At 39.5% G+C, this 20,269-nt stretch overlaps 1 protein-coding gene across 1 annotated transcript in view; it reads left to right on the top strand.

Annotated features, from left to right (window-relative positions):
- cryl1 (crystallin, lambda 1) overlaps nucleotides 1–18,616 on the top strand; it is a 34,093-nt gene extending 15,477 nt beyond the window's left edge. Inside the window, exons 7-9 of the mRNA XM_073473730.1 lie at nucleotides 10,408–10,516; nucleotides 15,537–15,643; nucleotides 17,446–18,616. Of these exons, the coding sequence (XP_073329831.1) occupies nucleotides 10,408–10,516; nucleotides 15,537–15,643; nucleotides 17,446–17,550 (321 nt within the window). The 3' untranslated portion in view covers nucleotides 17,551–18,616. The remainder of the gene's footprint in view (nucleotides 1–10,407; nucleotides 10,517–15,536; nucleotides 15,644–17,445) is intronic.
- The last annotated feature ends 1,653 nt before the right edge of the window (nucleotides 18,617–20,269 follow it).

Below are 20,269 nucleotides of genomic sequence, written 5' to 3' on the forward strand. Positions count from 1 at the left end.
GTATCATATATGACTGTTTTGTTTTGCGGATTGCTGTATGGTGATACCATTGTTATTCTGGGCAGCGTATCATGACAGTATCGTATTGTGAATTTCCCTTGAATACATTCATCATCAAAAATCAGATGTGTTCAGATGAGAAGTCTTAAGATGAACTCATGACCTACGTGATATCATTATTAATGCCTGTAATCCGTTTGTCAGAGTCTGTGTTAGTGGTGGATTGCTGACTTTTGGTTAAAACTCTATTGTTAAAACTATTTATTTTAGCCAAACAAAACCTCCTTTGTGCCAACTGTTGACTAGATTACAAGATAATTAAAGCTGTAATGAATTAGCCCTACCCTAAGTGCAGATTATTTACCACTTTAGGTAAGAACACATCCCAGCTCTCGTTCCAGTGCTGACACACACACACACACGCACACGCACACGCACACGCACACGCACACACACACACACACACAGGCCATAAAAACCCTGAGAGGGACTTAGATCAGTGTGTCTCTCTCTACCTCTTTATTCCATCTCCTTTCTCTGTCAGAGGTGTGTAACAAAGAGCAGCGCTTTAACAACTAAATCAGCACATAGCCCTTGTCCCAGACATTACTGTACTTCTGCTACAGGATGTAACTTTATCAGGCGGATGGACAATGACTGTGATCTCTCTCTCTCTCTCTCTCTCTCTCTCTCTCTCTCTCTCACAAATGCAAGAAAACTGCAGGTAGCAACAAAACTCTTTTAAGGAGCATATGTAACTAAATTAATCACTTTTGTCAAAAAAGCAAACAAAGATATTGTGACTGATCAACTTTTCTTCCTAAAAATTAATATGTAATAAACAAAACCCCTACCTGCCATCTCAGGATGACAAAATGCTTTCTAAAATTGAGTTTATGTCTGACTAAAAATGTAAATAGGAGCAAAAAGTATGACTACGGTGATCAAATTTTACTATACAGTTATGAGACATGACAAAGATTGTCCAGTACTAACTTCATGACCTACAAACACCAGAAATGTGTTTTAAGTTACTCATGTGACTTCACACTCAAATGATTTTTTACACTCACAAGAATTCTTACAATAATTCTCTACAGTATTAGTGAAGGACGAATGCATGAAGAGAGTTTTTTTCTACTGTCGACTAATAATAGGCTTCCCATTGATTCTCATGAGTTTATGACAATGTTGGACATGGCTGCGCTTGTTTCTTTTGCTTGTGCTCTTCATTGTTTTGGTGTCATTAGAGTATCTCTAATTTCCCATTATTTTAACAAAGAACACAATAGTCTGTGCGAGATTGAGTCACTACTGATAAAGTGTGTACAAACAGTTCAATTTACTTATTTTAGATATTTAAATACCCTTTAACATTTACTTTGCCTTGATGCTAGCTGTATTTAAGGTAGTGTGAAATTTAAATGTTTTTGAAGAAAATTAGTTTCAAATGATGATGATGATGATGATGATGATAGATGATAGATTTTACCTTCAATTTCAACCTTTTCAAGATAACATAAATCTGGAACAAAAACGGCACTTAAGGGTCCTATTTGAATGAATTTGAAAATAGCGTGCACAAAGAAAAAAAACACACGCACTAAATCCTTGTAAATGCCATTTGATAAAAATCTGTCAATTACAATCCATTTATGTGGGATCTTCTAGGTGATCACTTTCAGATCAGCTATTTCTAATGGCAAAAAAAGTCTAACTATTGAAGCAACACAACCATAATATGAAAAGTGGCTTATTTTCAGCTGAGATGATCTGATAGACTTGAAACCAGAGAAGCTGATGATCTGATGTTTTCAAACAGGAATGAAGACAAACTGTCAGAGCAGGCTGGTTAACTGGATTAATTCCTTTACTGCGTCCTCAGGGTTACATGCTTGTATGACATGAATCTTCTCTAAGATTCTTTCTTTCATGGTACTTGAAAATGACACACAGCCTGGTCTTGTGCAGTAGCCTGAGGTAATGTATGTCTACATGACATTCTGATGCTATAGGCGCTTGTTTGTGTCACATTTAATTATCTGACATCAGGCAGCACTCTGCTGAGAGACTTTTCCCAGGCTTCGTAGAAGTTAAAGTGTATCAACTACCAGAACAATGAATTGTACTAAATGCAGTCCATTACAATGACCCTGCAATAAATAATACCCTTTGAGAAACCAAATTAGTTCCATATTTGTCTTTGGACTGTGAGAGAAGTGTTGATTGTTTGGTAATTTGTAGCCACTTTAGCAGCATGACTATGGATGGCACCACTTTTATCCGAACAGAAAAGATCAAGACAACTATTTAATGGATTTCGATTAAATTTGTCATGAAACATTCATGGTCCTCAGAGGATGAATTCCCCTGTCTTTGGTGATCTTCTGTCTTTTCCTTTGAATGCCACCATGATGTTGGCATTTGTGGTTTTGAGATGAATATCTTTACTATTGGATTAACGATTGGGTATTATCATTGGCACTCTGGTTAAAGCTATGGTTTGAGCTGATGTTGAATTACTTTTGCCCACATGATTATATTATATTTAAAAGGTGCGATATGTAAGACGTTGCCAGAATTTTTGTTGAAAAACATCAACAGAATGTGACGTCTACTTAAGTTAGCATGCTAACCAGCTAGCCCCCGATCGTCCTGTCTCCTAATACCACTTTGTACTGCAAGAGGCGATAGTCCGATAGCCCCCGTAGTTCCATCTGGGAGATGTATGCTAGTGGCAAGTTGCTACTTAGTCTAGTAAGTAAACTTGACACTCACTAAATGTCAAGAAAAGGAAATACTCTTACATCTATTACATTACATCCTGTCCCTTCTAAACAGAAAAATACAACTGTGCACCATCTGAATTCAAGGTTCTCTCTTTTACCGAGCTAAGACAAACTCGCTGCGTCGTTAGCTGAATGTAAAACACTTCAGTCAAAGTCATGTAAACAAAATAAAACTCACCGAAACAATCTTAGTTTGTCTTTTCACAATCATCTCTGCTTTAGTCTGAATAAATCTTCAATTCAGCAAGTATGTTGTGAAAATATTCTGGCTCCCCACACTGTTTTAGTCCACTGCTGATGCCCAACTCTCTTGCTCTTTCCTGCCCCTGCCAGCTATGTCTTCTTGTCACCACGGTAGTTTTGTCACAAAACTGAAATTTCTGTCTAAGATACAATACTTTGAAAATAATTGCTATTCAATACCATGTTCAATACCACAGGGAAAATTTGAGGGCATAACATTTTAGATTTTTAATCAAAGATACATTTAACAAGGCTGGACTGTGTTAAGCACAACAGCATTTAGTCAACTGAGCCCAGTTGCCCATGATGACTCCCCTGTGATCCAAGTTCACATCCAGGCAGAATCCAATCAGCTTGTAAGACCACTAGCTCCACGGCTAACAGAGCTAATTAACTAACAGCAGCTAGCTAGAGCCAAAGATAGTAATGCAGCTAGGAGTAACATTGAAGTGAGCAGCAGTTGTCTGTTGATCTGTCTGGTGATATGCTGCCCCGTATTTTTGTGAAGCTTCCCTTGAATACGGGCCAAATCTTAATATCAAAATGTCCAAATGCCAATAATTGACAGCTGTTTAGAATTTAAAGGTCATATTGATAATATTTTTATGTAGACAAATCATTTAAAAAAAATAATGGATCTACAGAGCTTGTAGAAAGGTGCAGAATAAGGGTGCCCGTTAGCTCAGTTGGTAGAGCAGGCGTCCCGTGTACGGAGGCCTTGTCCTCGCTTTAGTGGCCCAGGGTTCAACTCTGACCCATGGCCCTTTGTTCTGTGTCGTCCACCCCTCTCTCTCATCCCCCTCACATTTGCTGTCCTATCAAAAAAGGCCAAAAAAATATACTTTTTAAAAAAAAGAAAGAAAGGTGCAGAATGGAAGTTTCTCTTTTCCTTAAAAACATCATTATGATTGTGAATCAATAATTTTAAAATGTTTGTCGGGTCCAAAATGACTGTTCTGTTACGTTAGGAGGGGATGGACTGCCACATTTAGTGAGTGAATGTTATTAATAACGCCTTTAAGCTGACCTAATATTTTAGCTCTCTAAATATCCCTCAATAGACCCTTTCCACAGCAAACATTTTGACTTGTCAAAGCAATTGCATGTCTTTTTCCTTCATGGAAATGAAACAGGAATGTGACAAGTTTTTTAACAGCATTGGGAAAAGATCATTTACCAAGGCAGAGTTTTATTGAGAATTTTTGTTGGTTACATTTATTAGACACTCACAAAGAGGGAGCAACAGGTCTTATGCGAAGAAAGCATGGGATGACAGTTTGGATTTAACAACACGTATTTAAAGATGACTCTCCTTGGATGACTCTGTCTTCTCGGTCTCATGAGGAGCCTCTTGGTTCACTGATGAGCTGAGTGGGCCTGCAGTCAGGTGAAAGCCCTTGTTAGTTCAGTCATTGGCGAACACAGAAGAACAACAACAGTCACTGGGAATAACATCTCAGCAGCTTTCAACTTCTGAGAATTGAAGCGTTTAGCGTACCTCAAGGAAAGCAGAGATTACTGTGCCCCTCTCCCTCCTGAGTCTGTGCTGGCTGTAACTTAGCATCCATGTATTCGCTATGTGATATTTGTGTCTTCACACAGGCCTGTGAGCTCAGACTCATATCTACATGACATTCCATATCGTGCGTGGTTCACTCACTTGTGAGGCTCCTGTTGAGTAGAATTAACCCTGAGGGCACCCTTAGGTCCTAGCTGACAAAAATGCCACACTGCTGTTAAAGTGCCAGACTTAGCCCTATAAGAGCTCCAGCTGAGTGTATCAGAAGGCATCCTGGTTCAGTGAAACTGTTCACAGCAAAGTAGAAATGAAAAGGCTGAGTGACTAGAAAGAATGGATGCAATAAATTCACAGGATCATAAATCAGTCACACAGAGTTGTGTGTATAATGTTATGGAATGAACAACCTGAGAGTGTTTTCACAGAGTGGATGGATTAACCTACAGTAACTCTGTAATTTGGGGTAAATGTGTATTTTATCATCAACCGTGAACACATTAGTAAGTAGCTACACTATCCCCAGGATCTAGTCTAAATACCACCTGCTTGATAGGAACTACAGTATTTCTCCTTCCACCTCTCATAATCCTATGTGAACTATTGCTCTATGAATGCGCAAAGTGCCACTTACAGACCTGACATGGATTATGGTTAATTGAAAATGCAGCTGTGTGGAGTTTTGATGGTTCTCAGAACAGCAACAATGCTGTATCTGATGTGCTGAAAGAGTTTGAGGCACTGTGGCACACCACAAACCTTAGTAAGCTGGCAGTAATTAACCAGGTACAGAGAGGGAGTGTTTCTATTGGGGATGTTTATCACTGACTGTGGGAAAGTGATCCTGATCACAATCATGCCTGTCTAGGCTTCAGTGGTTGTGTTGATGATCCAACAACAGAAGATCCCTGTTTTCTAAAAACTACAGAATGCCTTTTTATTAAGCTTTGGTACCAAGTCTTAGTATCATATTGCTATCGGCGACACCAGCCTGGGTTTTACTTGGGGATCAACTGAGGTTACTATAAAAATAAGTATATAAGTACTACATATAGATAGCGACATTTTCCAAAAACACTGCTGGTTTTGTGGTCTTGTCATTTCAAATGTGATGCCTGCAGTGCACCATCAGAGCATGATGTGCATCAAATGTGATTTGCCAGCTATCGCTTTCATAGACTACAGATATGTCTGATCTATTTAGCTTTTAGTTAGAAAGCTGTGTAAACACACTGATGTCATATCTTTGGGTTTTTACCACTAACAATCATGTTACTGGGTGCTGGAGGCAAAAAACCCAACAACCACTTTAGCTTCCGTCAGTCAAGCAGCCATAGTTCCAAACATGCTTTACCCCTCTAGGCCCTGACATTTTCTTAGTGTGACAAACATTTTCAAATCCACACAAAGAGATTCAGTAAAGTAAGTTTTGACTTCTTGTAGATTCTAACCCAGTCATTCATTTTAGATACTAGTGTCAAGCATCTAATTTTTGAATTCACTTTTGTGGTAGTATCAGATATGGTTGCTAGATTTTGGACCCACTTGGAGGACATTTTTTTTCTCAAAACATCCAAAATACATAAATAGAAAAACAAATATACACTGAACAAAAATATAAACGCAACACTTTTGTTTTTGCTCCCATTTTTCATGAGCTGAACTCAAAGATCTAAAACTTTTCACATGCAATGAATATTGCACAGATGTGCCTTAGGCTGGCCACAATAAAAGGCCACTCTGAAATGTCAAATCTGTCTAAATTTGTGTTAGTGAGCACTTCTCCTTTGCCAAGATAATCCATCCCACCTAACAGGTGTGGCATATCAAGATGCTGATTAGACAGCATGAATATTGCACAGGTGTGCCTTAGACTGGCCACAATAAAAGGCCACTCTGAAATGTGCAGTTTTGCTTTATTGGGGGGGTCTGGGGGGTCAGAAAAACAGTCAGTATCTGGTTTGACCACCATTTGCCTCACATCTCCTTCGCATAGAGTTGATCAGGTTGTTGATTGTTGGGTTAGGGTTAGGCACAGGTGTGCCTTAGGCTGGCCACAATAAAAGGCCACTCTGAAATGTGCAGTTTTGCTTTATTGGAGACAGCTTATGGTAGAGAAATGAACATTCAATACATGGGCAACAGCTCTGGTGGACATTCCTGCAGTCAGCATGCCAATTGCACGCTCCCTCAAAACTTGCGACATCTGTGGCATTGTGCTGTGTGATAAAACTGAACATTTTAGAGTGGCCTTTTATTGTCTCTGGATACGACACGTATACGATAAGTATACGACAGTGTGTTCCAGTTCCCTGCCAATATCCAGCAACTTCGCACAGCCATTGAAGAGGAGTGGACCAACATCCCACAGGCCACAATCAACAACCTGATCAACTCTATGTGAAGGAGATGTGAGGCAAATGGTGGTCACACCAGATACTGACTGGTTTTCTGACCCCCCCAGACCCCCCCAATAAAGCAAAACTGCACATTTCAGAGTGGCCTTTTATTGTGGCCAGCCTAAGGCACACCTGTGCAATATTCATGCTGTCTAATCAGCATCTTGATATGCCACACCTGTTAGGTGGTATGGATTATCTCGGCAAAGGAGAAGTGCTCACTAACACAGATTTAGACAGATTTGTGAACAATATTTGAGAGAAATGGATCTTTTGTGTATATAGAAAAAGTTTTAGATCTTTGAGTTCAGCTCATGAAAAATGGGAGCAAAAACAAAAGTGTTGCGTTTATATTTTTGTTCAGTGTATAAAACCCTCTCACTTCTTACTCTTCTCAAACCAGTGGCCGTGTTTTGGTTTCTATATCTCTATCACATCATGAGTCGAGACAGGATTTTCTCATACTGATTTTAGTTTGTTTTTTTTGCAACTTTTGAGCATTGTCTACACAATTTCATAAACAACAACCAACTTGTCCGACAGAACCATTTTGTTTTTTTGGCAGTTCCTCTCGGCAAAGTTGATCAACAGGTAAATCGTGATCATTAGTCAGCGGCAGGAGTCATAGCTCAGGATGTGGGCCTGGCTCCAATAAGGTCATGTTGGATGTCTGAGACATTACCCAACCTGAATGAGTCTCAGAAGACTTCTTTGTGACAAGTAGGGGTTTCTGTTTTTGTCTCCAGTAAAGAAAAAAATTAGCTGTGAATCATGAGCCAAGAGCAGGTGAACTACTTTAGATGAACTAGCCAATCTGAGCTTCACCCCACTGCTCTGTCATGTCTCTAAAATGACGTGAGTTACACGGTTGATGGATTGGAGGACAACGTGAATGCTCGACTAGATATACTGTACATCCCAGCGCTAACAAACTCTGTCTTGAATTTAAATCTCCAACCCGTAAAGGATATGCAGCAGAAGCTAATGGATATCCATTTAAACAAACATTTAAACAAGATATGTGGGGTCAACAAAAAAAAGCAGATATCCTAGCCAAAAATGCTTTTTTGTCATTCTATGTAAAACAGTATCAAACACAGCTGAATTGTTCAGTTGCATTATGAATAACAACGTTGACAGTGATTGTAATAGTCACCAGTGTTAGCGCTATAACTTTTGTTTCCCTTTACAAACTTCAAAACCTGATAGCTCTGAAACTAGGAGTTATCCTTTTTGGACGTAAAGGTTTTATGGGTCAATGTGATTTTTCAAGGAAGATGTTCCACAAAATCAGATAAGACTTAGTTGCAATTTTGCTCCTTTATAATAGCATCATTCCAGTCTTTTCCTCAACTGCAGGATTGACTTTTTAATATGCAAGCCTTGAAATGCAATTCACAAAAAAAATCAATTGCGTAACATTAAGTTTCTTAGTTTTTTTTCATGTCAGTGTCTTATCCTACCTTACACACACACACACACACACACACACACACACACACACACACACACACATCCACACACATACTTTACCCCTACCTGAGTCATAAGTCACTGTTAGCTGTATTTCGTTGTGAATGTAGAAGGTACATTGCAGAACAGTGTGTGACTGCTACACTGTAATGCTTTCACTACTGTACCATTAAGTCATACAATAGAGGGATGCACAATGGGTTCACAATGGGTACACACACTTAATCATTTCTGATCTCATAAATGTGTTTGTGCGTGACACATTTTGCGTCACCCACCAAAGGCACTTCAATTAGTTTACCATAATTAACGTGTGAGGAACAAGCAGAACAGGTACAGCGTCGTGTGTGACGGAGCACCTCCGAGCCACATGGTAGCAATGCATTCCACATGGTCATATTGTCACAACAACTACGGTTATGTTCCGGTTGACGGCCTTTGTTGCATGTAATACCATTTTGACATGTCACAGCAGGAAAAACACAAGTGTGAACAACAAAATTAATGATATCTATTTTTGCTGGCTCACTGAAACACTGTCATGACCTACTGGGACACTTGAACAGAGCACAGCCTTTCCTACTATGACAAGTCAGAAGACCGATTGTATTACAGAGGCTGTGTTAAAACCATCAGATCTTACATTACCACGTTCCACCAAATGACACGCAACTCCAATGGGGGTTTCCTTTTCATGACCATTTTGCTCCAAATGTAATTAACCGCAACCCACTGTAGCCACCTCATGACAGGCAAAGAGTCCTTCACTAATCATCCAGAACCACCTATTTTAGAAGGAGGCAAAGTTTCACTGTATGTTGTCTGTTGTTACTGGGCACTCGTTTGAATAAACACGTCAGCAACACCAGCCGACTAATTAAGTGAATAAACCTCATTATTTCACTAATGTGTTTCCAGTGTCTCTACACCTTCTACAAGAAGGCAGATTCTTTGTCAGTTTGGTGGTGGTCATCTGTTTATGTACACAAAAACAGAAGTGAAGCTTTGTCAGCTGCGTAAACAAGTTTATAAGTGTCACTTCAAATTACACCCTAAAACTATTACAACAGTAATCCAAAAAAGATCAAAACCTCAAATGTGACCAGAAGTTCAACATAAGGTTTATAGTCTGAGAGTGGCCTTGTGATCCTTACATAAAGGGGACCCTCCCTCAGCCCTCCAAACCCACACAAACAGAAAATGGTCCTTGAGTCAGGGCCAGCGTTGGAAAACAGAGCAGCTGAGAAAGCGGCTGGTTGCCTCCAGTGATTACAGTGGAGAAAAGACCCCACCCACCATGCCGCTTTGCTCAGATAACGGGCCCGTTGTTGGACGCAGGACCCAAACAAAGACGACCCTGTCCCTCTCCTCTTGCTCACCCTACTCTCTGTCTCTGTAGCAGAGCTTTGATTTCCTCCGTGGTCGGCCAACAGGTATCTCTAACCCAAAGATACCTGAACCACTCCCTCTGTCTGTCCTTCCATCCATCCATCCATCCATCCCTCCCTCCATCCTCAGCCCCTCTCCTCACTGTACTGCCTACATAATCCTGAGGACACACAATTGGCTGATTAGTGAAACTTTATATGGTGGGACTAGTCTGATTGGATCAAAGGGAATTTAACTGGTCCAAACCCTGGAGGTAAACAGCCATGACTTTGTTGCACTGCCAGGCAAAATATATTCTTACATGTTGAGACTAAATGTTGAGCTGCAGTTTTAGCCAGAACAGGAGTTGTGTTTGTTTGTTTGTTGGTAGCCACGAAATCTGCCACCCAGCAACGCAGGGTGCTCTTGACAGCTGCCCTTGTTAGCTTAGATAAAGAAAGTACTTGTCTTTAAAGTTGCTCCAGGGAGATCTAGTCATACATGATGCATACAAGATTTTCACCTTCTTGTACAAAATACAAAGGGAGATTCAAGTAAATCGACTCAGTGAAATGAGTCAACAGGCCTGCTTCTAACTCTTCCTGTCTTACTCCATCAGGATGGCATTATCTCTGTCAAGGACATCGACCTGGTGATGTCAGAGGGGCTAGGAATGCGTTACGCCTTCATAGGTCCAATGGAAACCATGCACCTAAATGCACCTGAAGGTAATGTTGGACTTTTTGCTCACATAAACAGAGGCCAACATACAACGTGGAGCTTTGGTGTTGAGCAATTTCTACTTTTTTGAGTGACAGAAAGGTAAAGAGAAAGAAAGAAATGAGAATTTCAAGATACTTACAAGGAATTTATGTAGTCGTTGTTCAGTAGTATAAGTTTAACTTAAATGAAGAATATAAATGCTTATAATTTGAGGTACAATGTGATTTTAACTGAAATATCTTGAAGGAACAGTTCACCCGAAAATTTAAATTCAGTTATTATCTCCTCACCACCGTGCTGATGGAATTCAGGTGAAGTTTCGTAGTCCGCAAAACATTTCTGGAGCTTCACAGCAAAACAGTGTCGCAGCATTCTCCTTAACAAGTGAAGTAGCTGGGGACTTGTTTTAAAATAGTATAATCAACCAAAAAATAATTAAAATGGCTCCATACAGCTCGTCCAGTATAATACACGTCTCTGGAAGCCCTGAGATCCCAAATTGATCTTGTTATTTACACCATTTTTCAAGCTGAAATCTTCCCAGTAGGTGTTAAGCCAGAAGCATTAAATAACGTCTTCAAATCAATTTAGGATCGCCGGACGACTTGGATTATGCTGGACGAGCTGTATGGAGTATTGTCATTGTCAGTCCCCAGCTACTTCAGTTGTTTAGGAGAATGCTGCAACACTGTTTTGCTGTGAAGCTACAGACAAACTTCACCTGACTTTCCATCAGCATGGGGGGAGGAGATAATGACTGGATTTAATTTTTTAGGTGAACTTATCCTTAAAGACAAAAATAATGAGAGGATGGATACTTAAAATGACTGGAGATAGTATGAGTAGTATGAAAATATAATTACTGTGTAACACAATTGTCCAGTTTCTATTCCAGCGCAAGGAGAACCTACAAATACTGTGACAGATGTGATTAATACTGTAGAAAATATGTACTTGAGTCAAAACATACCAATGTCCAGTTATTAGCTCAAAAGAATATTCTTATGTCAGTAGTGAGAGTAGTTCACTAACAACACCCGGCCCTTCGATGTATGGAAAATGTGAGAGTCAACAGTGAGATAGCTCACATGTCTCAGCCCAGCATATATGTACTGTACCATACTGTGGCGTTCCTCTGTGTGTCAGAGAGAGACTGAGAGTGAAACCTCAGGGAGATGGAGAATATCAAAGGGGAGTGTGAAACGCAGAGAGTAGCCCTGACTGTGTACACACACACACACACACACACACACCGAAAAAGGACGCTCTGGCAGAACAAAGCAGTCTTTTGATGAGTACCAATGAATGCACTCACTCACACCAGTAATCCAAAACTCACAGAGCCCACATCACGGCCTTCAAACCAGCTGCCAACTCTACCAGTAGTTACACTGCTGAAGCTTTCTACTGACTTTTTTTCTGTTCAGGAAACAGTAGTATGATCATGTTCTCAAAAGATTACTAAGACCTACTCCTGATGTGACTTCCCGTCCTTAAATCATTCCAATCAGATACCGCAGCACTCCGGCTCGGTCTCTGTCTCTCTGTCTGCTCAGCCTGAATGGCTTGGCTTTGTTGACCATGTACCTGTACAGGAGTGCTTTATCCTTTAAAGGAATAATGATCCTTCTAAAAAGCCTTCTGCCTGTAGTCTTGAAGACATTATTAAAAGTCAGTGTGTTCAGCTCTCAGTACTTTTGTAGCTTCTAACTGAATCTCTTTCATTTCTCTCGCCCTGTTTGTACTTTCAAACATCTGCTGTGTTTTACTGTTTTGTCGTGGTGTTTGTAACTGAATTAGTGGAGACAAGTTGTTAGCGGTGATTCTTCGATAGTACTGCGGGGATTGGGACAAGAGCGTCATCGGTTTAATACACAGCTTCAAGCAGGTAGCCCAGTTGTGGTGGAAATGCAAAACCCCGGCCGCACAGAGTGAAACCGAGTAGAGCCGGGCCAGCAGATGCGATGGAAAAAGGGCACAAGTGTGCAAGTTCATTTCGAAATGTTTGGAAAACGTTGATAATGTTACTTTCACACTGTAGTAGTGAGTGGTGTGTGGACAGAGGAGAAGATTCTCTGGACATTTGTTGACACTTTTTTGCAGTCAAACTGGGTGACCTTTGGAAACCATTGTATCCACTGTAACTCCAAGCTGATTACAGATGCTGTCCTTGACAAAGAAGTGAGCTTCAAAGTTTTCACAGCCACCTTTCAAGTCTTTTTAACTCAAAGCTTTTACCAAAAAAAACATTGACGTGCTTATCTGGTTCCTGACTGGTAATGTTGCATTCGTCCATTCATTCCTACATTCACATTGAGAGCTACAATAACAGGTAACGTGTGTTGTTCTTCCAGAGCAAATTGAAGTTAAGTTTTCAAAGTCTTGTGTAATGCAACATGGTCAAAGAGGTGAAAGGCCAATGAAAATAAACCCATTTTCAGTTTTAACCTGTCAAAGATGAAATGTGCCTCCCACACAAAGTCTGTGTTTGGTTGAAGGTAGATGGTACTTATCACACTGCTGTGTTATATACAGTAAGTTTCATGTAAACATTCAAAGTTCATTTGCAGGATAAAACATTAGATACTGAATGGATTTCCAAACTTCAGATTTATTTTTTTAATTTAAAGTTCTAGCCACTTACTGTAGTCGTCACATATTTTGTTTTAAACGTCTGAATAACTATTGTGGGGAAAAAAACTAAAAGCTTTTACCAAGTTTTTTTATTGGATAATGTGTCACATTTTTATATGTTTGTATGAAACTGTTTTAAAACCTTTTGACCTGCCTTGAATAAAGAGTTGGAGTGAAGTAGTTAGGAAACATCTTTCTTTTTATGGCTGTGTGCTGGCGATAGCCATGGCCGGAGGCATTGTGTTTTTGGATGGTCCGCACGTACATCCCATTCTCGTGAACGCTATATCTCATGAAAGTCTGGAGGGAATTTCTTCAAATTTGGCACAAAGGTCCACTTGGAATCAAAGATCAACTTATTGGATTTAGGTTGACCTCACAAAACACGATTTTGGGCCATAACTCAAGAATTCATTCACTAATTATGGATAAAGTAATGAAGTGATGACATGTTATATCCAAAAGGTCAAAGGTCAGCTTCACTGTGACATCATAATGTTCTGCAAAAATTCTGGACAGACACGGACGTGAAACACAACTTGACTGGTCAGCAGAGGTGTACATCCGCAATGCAGTAATTCTAGTTTTCACAGTGCTCCACCCTGGCTTTATATTGCTTCAGCAGTCTGCTGTCTGCTTATCACAGGAATGTCAACAAACCACTGATGGCCCCCTATATGATACGTTTTGTACACCACTGGTTTGGGACTGGTGCAGTCTCATAACAGGCTGGACACACTGGATTCTGCATCCAAATTTAATGACACAGTCAAGTATTTGATCCACAAACATTTGGCTGCTTTGGTGCTGAAGGATGTTTATATGAATGTGCCACTTAGCCATTTAGCAAGTAATCAACTACCAATAGCCCAGCCAGCTTCATGTTGTTGGATTTTAAAGAAGAGCAGCACTGTACCCCAGCAGTGGAACAATAATGTTTCTACAATAATTGTAATTCATCAGCAGCTGAGTGAATACAACAAGGCTCCAACAGCAGGAGTTGTAGAGCTTTTTATAGCTGTGTAGGTCACCGAGTAGAGGAAACTCAGAGCCCTCATTTATTAATCTTTAACAGATTATTTGAGCAGCGCATAAATCATTCATTAGCCAAGGTGTCCGCTGACTACGTCACAAATAAATCATTAAATATTAATCAATGGGAGTAACGAGAGAATAACTCCAAGGACTCACACTGAAAGCAGGGGTTGGTGATATCACTTACAATGTATATCACTTTTTCTTTCTTTTTCTTTTTTTCTATTATGTCACCGTAAAAGGGATACTCCACTCAAACATGATTCTACCTCTTTCACTCCATTTGGCCATGTACAGTAAGGGAACATATCTTAAGCAAGAAAAAAAAAATTAAAACAAAAAATAAGGGTTTCTTGGCTTCAGATTGGAATAAAAATTAGGTATAGGTCTACATGTGTTTTAGGAGGAGTAGCCTGCCTGATAGTGCAGGTTAATTAGTAAATGTAATGTGATTCATTCTCAGAGTTGGACAGCAGGGTAGGTTTAGGCAACAGCAACTCATCCTAGTGAAGATCACAGAGTTTTAAAGTGCATCCTGCTTTTACTCTGCTGGCCCTCATTGAGTAAGTAGTCTGAAGTAAAATACTTTGACTTTACTTTCTATCATAAGTCAATTTCATCCACTTGGGCTTCACTTCCTCTGACGGTGGCAGTAGATGAAGACCTTCCACATATTTGTGTTACTGAAGTTGGCATTAGCAAGGAAAACAGTAGTTAGTGGATGTAACTTTAGTTCTATGAGTTCATGTTTTGCCCTCTAGCTGCATATTGTCGCAGCCACAGTAGAGCACATATTATTTGATAGGCTAAAACACTTAAGACGGTATTGCTAAACCCATGTTGTGGCCGAGCAAGACACAGTATACCACCCACCCCTAACTGAAAGTTAAACTAAGACAGAAAGAGCCATAAAGAAGGACCTGAGAGTTATTTACAAGGTGTTCAACGTGCAGACTGAGCAGGCAGGAGTTTTCTCATTTCTGAATTGCTGAAAAAACCTGAAACTGCTTGTAGTTTTTATCTGTGGTTCCCTGTGGAGTCAACAAATTAAAAAGATTGAGGCTTATCTAAAAATTGCATTATAGAAAGCTAGCTCACATTTATTTAAGCTAAATGATACCTTTGTTGTTGTAGTTGTTCTTACGGCTGTAACCATTGAAACGTTTGTAGTGTAATGCTGTGTCTTTCAGTCAATATCCAGTGTGCTTTACTTTTAATCGTTTGTTTACTGTACAAGAAGTCCCTTTAAATGTGCTTTGGACACAATTATATTTTTATTTTATTAATTATATTTTATTTATATTGCCCATGTTCTCATTCCTGGCCTTCCTCCTCTGATCACCTTTCCTCTTTCAGGTTTAGAAGACTATATGAAACGTTATGGTGAGGGCATAACAAGGGTCCTGAACTCCTTTGGACCTGTACCAGACTTCTTGGGCGAGGGGGCCAAGAGCATCTATAATGTAAGTGTGATGGCAGCAAATGACACTGAGCCCCACATTCGCTTATGGTACCTCACGATGTACTGTGTAAATGTAAAATGTAAAAGTATTTAAAAAATATTTCTTCGAAATGATTCAGTCGAATGAACAGAATATTTGTTGATGGTGTCTTTAGTTCTGCATGACTGAAAGTCAAGAAGTCCTTCTCACCCGGCACTAAATAGCTCTCTCCTAAGTGGGCGTTACTTAGTCACATGCTGTCACAGGCTGGTAAAATGTTAGCCACAGAAGGTCATCATGTGAGGAGACCCTGGGCCAGTGCAATAAATACTTTAAGGTAAACTAGTTTCAGGAGCAACAGCAGTTTTCTTCAACCCAGTACATGAGTTTGTAGTTCTTCAGAAAGGCCTTTTCTCAGTTAGGACATTCCCTTTAAATAATGCTGTTGCAAGTTGACCAAATCAGTCTCATTTACACAGTGTCCTGATTCGTATTCAACAGTTACATAGATTAACACTCAGAAATATCTACTGTGTCTAAAGTATGAAGACAGCAATGAAGACAAGAACAAAATCCCACAACATTAACGTCGGCCTTCCTAGGTTTTTAAAGGAATACTCTAATGAAAACCTGTCAAATACCCCTTCTAGCTTTCCTGTAAACTCAAACCACTACTGTTACATAATTTGTCTGCATCACCTGCAGTCTTGCCTTTAGCTCTAGACTCATCTCAGCTGCTAACACAAGAGGAGTCGCGCTAGAGAAGATTCTACCAGTTTGAAACGTCAATTTGTCCTCACACTGCAGTCTTTGTCACAGCTTACTTTACTCTTGGCCTGTACACTATCCCTCCCATCTCCATTCCCACTGTGGAGGCAACGCAACCAACATGTACCAAGGATGAGAACCCTCAGCATGACTAACTGTGTTTACCAGAACACATGACAAATCCAGTGAGAATGTGGGAATCAGACATTGAGTCTTCGTGCCACCTGTGTTAGAGCTCGCTTACACCAAACATATGTTATCCAGTGTGACAATCGATGCATTTACAGCTACAAGTAGTGGCTCCCTATGTTTTCACAAACAAACATAATATTACATAATACATAATATTATTCAAACCAAGGGCCGTTCTAGGATCAGACCTTTAGGGGTGCTGTATATCAGTCTAGGCTTGGGCGATATCCAAACTTTATATCATGATACTGTCCCGCCCAAATATCACGATACGCGATATTATTATCGCTGTGGTGGGGGGTCAGGTTTTTCCTACAATATATAATTATAGTATTTTATTTTATGTGGATTAGTAGTATGAATAAATAAAGGACTGACAGGTTGATATGCTGTTCACTTCTTTACGTCTCCTTTGCAGAAACACATATAATGCGTTTAAGTAACAAAATAATATTAAACAGGTTAGATATACAGTAAATGTAATAGTATAATATATTAAGTGCAGCTAGTCTGTAACTGGTTCCCTTCCCTCTAAACTCTAGGGTCAGGAAAAATTATAAGGAAAATAATTGATAATCATTTTTATTTTTTAGGGGTGCTGAGAGGAAATGTTGGTGTGCTTGAGCACCCCTAAAAAGGGTCTAAAATCACCTATGACTCAAACACAAAACATGCAAGGATCAGTTTCTAGTGAAAAAGAAAAACAGAAATGAACTGTATTTATTTTATTATAATCATAGTGCTAGAAAAATAATTGATTCTCCAGTATGTCTGTCAGAGGGTGGTCCTGTCCCCTCAAAGCCTTCTAATCTTTGCTCTGACAATCTGCTTTTTCTCACATGTTTCCTTCCTGATGTCCACAGGAGATGCGTGAGCTGATTCCCAGCGACCAGCAGCATCTGACAGCCAGGATTCAGAGGAGGGACCAGCTCCTCATGAGTCTAGCCAAACTGAAGAAGGAGCACTAAGGCCTCATTCAGACCAAATCAGGGGTAGCGGCAAAAATGCCAGTCCTCCTGTTCATTTTGAGTGTGTGAAGTGCATTTAGTCCGCAGCGAATGAGGAGAAAAGATGCTTCACCTTTGCAGCCAAAAAATTCCACTGAATCGACTTTTGGATTAACATAACCTGATGTCACGCTGCAGTGGCCAATCACATAAGCCGGCGATTAAGACCAGCTGTTCAACAAGCCTTTTACACTATATTTATAAAATGACTATAAATATAGGCTACTACTATAATAATTAGATGTTTTCTTATTAGTTGAAGCTCTTTGGAAAAGTAGTTGCTCCTAAGCAGAGATCCTGAATCTGGCACTATTCAGGCAGATTCGTGAACCACATTATGATAATAGGTGTGTACTCCTAACACAGCCACACAACCCTGGGTTAATCGCCACAACGCCTGATTTGGTCTGAATACAAGGTCCAAAAGTGAAGAACACATTTTGTCTGATTATGACTGCTGCCAGACAATAGGAATCTTATTTCTTGATTATCTGTATGACCCCTGCAAGAGGTTTTCTGATCCCTCTTAGATTATAAATTGTAATGACGCCAAATGCGCATTGCTGACTTTGAAAACTTTGAATAATGTCCAGAATATCTAAAAACAGTGAAATAATGTAGGGTTTGTTGAAAAGCTAAGGCCAAACTGAATTAGTGGCGTTAATTTATTTGAATTCTCGTCTGAAGAGAATTAAGCTTCCTAATAGTTGGGTGAGAATAAAGCATTAAAAATAGAATATAAGCTTTGTTGAACATACTGTATGTTGTGAATGCCTCCTGCCTTCACAACCAAAGACTCTGACAGATAAGATTTCAGCAGACAGACACATCATTTGATAAAGATTTCAATAATAACAATGATATTTCGGTTGGGACGAAAAGTTTGGTCGGAGCAATAATGAACATTTGTGCTCTCAAAGTTTCTATTTTGGATAGTTGTAGCACATTATACACCAACATTATGAAAGAACTGAGGTTTGCAAATTAAGAGGAAGGGGGATCAATTTCAATAAAATCATTTTCCAAATCTGCAGTATTTGTTATTTTTGTGTGCAGTTTGATCTCAAGCTTACATTGTGGTAATTGAGAGACTGAATTTAAGACGATCATGTCACTAGGTGCTAGAGACCACATAATGGTGAAATTGTGTTTTGATCAATAAAAATAATGGATCACACGTTTATGTCCATGTCCTCCCACCCCACAATTTTTATTAATGATAAACAATGATAGAGGGGGCATGTAAGGAGGATCTAAGTTTAATTTTAGTCAAATAAATGCCCACAGTGCCACTGACTTAATAGAAGGAAAATAAAAGTATGAAATCACATATTAGATGAGAACTGAAGTGGCCTCTCTTCCCCCCCATCGGAACAAATCGATGATGTTTATAGCATTAGTTGCTACAGATAGAGTCCTGGGTCCCATGAAACAATGAATGGGAACATGTCACGAGTGCTTCTTTAGGCCAGCTTTGACATTTCTGCTCTGATCATGTTGCAGATGTCATTTCACAGTGATTTTAAGTCAGCGTGACCATCACATGTGTCAAGTTGTCACCACCAAAGCAAAAATGTGTATAAAGTATTGATAAATACACAAGTATGTGTACAGTATGTGCATATACTGTATATAAAGTTTATACTGTATAAATAAGGGCTTTGACTAATGATTATTTTCATTGTTGATGCAATTAAGCGATTAGTTGTTTGCTCTATAAAAAATCTCAGAAAATGGTGAAAAATGTCGACCAGTGTTTCCCAAAGCCCAAGATGACATCCTCAAATGTCTTGTTTTGTCCACATACCACAGATATTCAGTTTACTGTCATAGAGGAGAAAATAAACCAGGAAATATTCACATTTAAGAAGCTGGAATCAGAGAATTTTGACTGTTTAAAAAATTAATCAAACCAATAAATTGATATTAAAATGGTTGACCACTAATCAGTTAATTGATAAATTGAGGAAAATGTGACAGAGGTTTTTTGAATGTTTTAAAGTTGTCAACAAATGTCTCCCTGGACATGTACTAGTACACTTTAGTGGCATTATTCTAAGTGCTGTATCATAGGCAACTGAACGTGTTTCAGTTTCTTGAAGATGTTTCACCTCTCATCCAAGAGGCTTCTTCAGTTCTAACTAACTGGAGGGGAGTTGCAGGTAGGAGTGTCCTACAGAGGCGTTAAGGACACGTGTGAGCTCTGAGTTTCAGAGTCGTTAGGGCCACTTGTGAATGGTTGTTAAGCTGTCTGGGGAGGGAACTCAGTACTGCATTGTAGGTGAGCGATGTTGTAGGCCACCTCTTCTGTTCAAAAACGGCCTTTCCAGTTTGACATAGATGGATTCTTTTACTCCTCTTCAAACCATCTGTCTTCTCTGGCCAAGATGTTTACATTGTTGTGCTCAAAGGAATTATTTTTCTCCTTCAGATGTTAGTGGACAGCAGAGTCTTGACCTGAGGAGTTTGCCTTCCACAGGAGTGTGGGTGATCTCAAGAGTTTAAAAGCCTGCAAACTCCCCTCCAGTTGTAGTTCTGTGTAGTATTAATGTAGTTCTGTGTAGTATTTATGTAGTTATGTGTAGTATTAATGTAGTTCTGTGTAGTATTAATGAAGTTCTGTGTAGTATTAATGCAGTTCTGCATAGTATTAACACAGTTCTGTGTAGTATTAATGTAG

This window comes from Pagrus major, chromosome 9, assembly GCF_040436345.1.
Source record: "Pagrus major chromosome 9, Pma_NU_1.0".
In the NCBI taxonomy this organism is placed as follows: domain Eukaryota; kingdom Metazoa; phylum Chordata; class Actinopteri; order Spariformes; family Sparidae; genus Pagrus; species Pagrus major.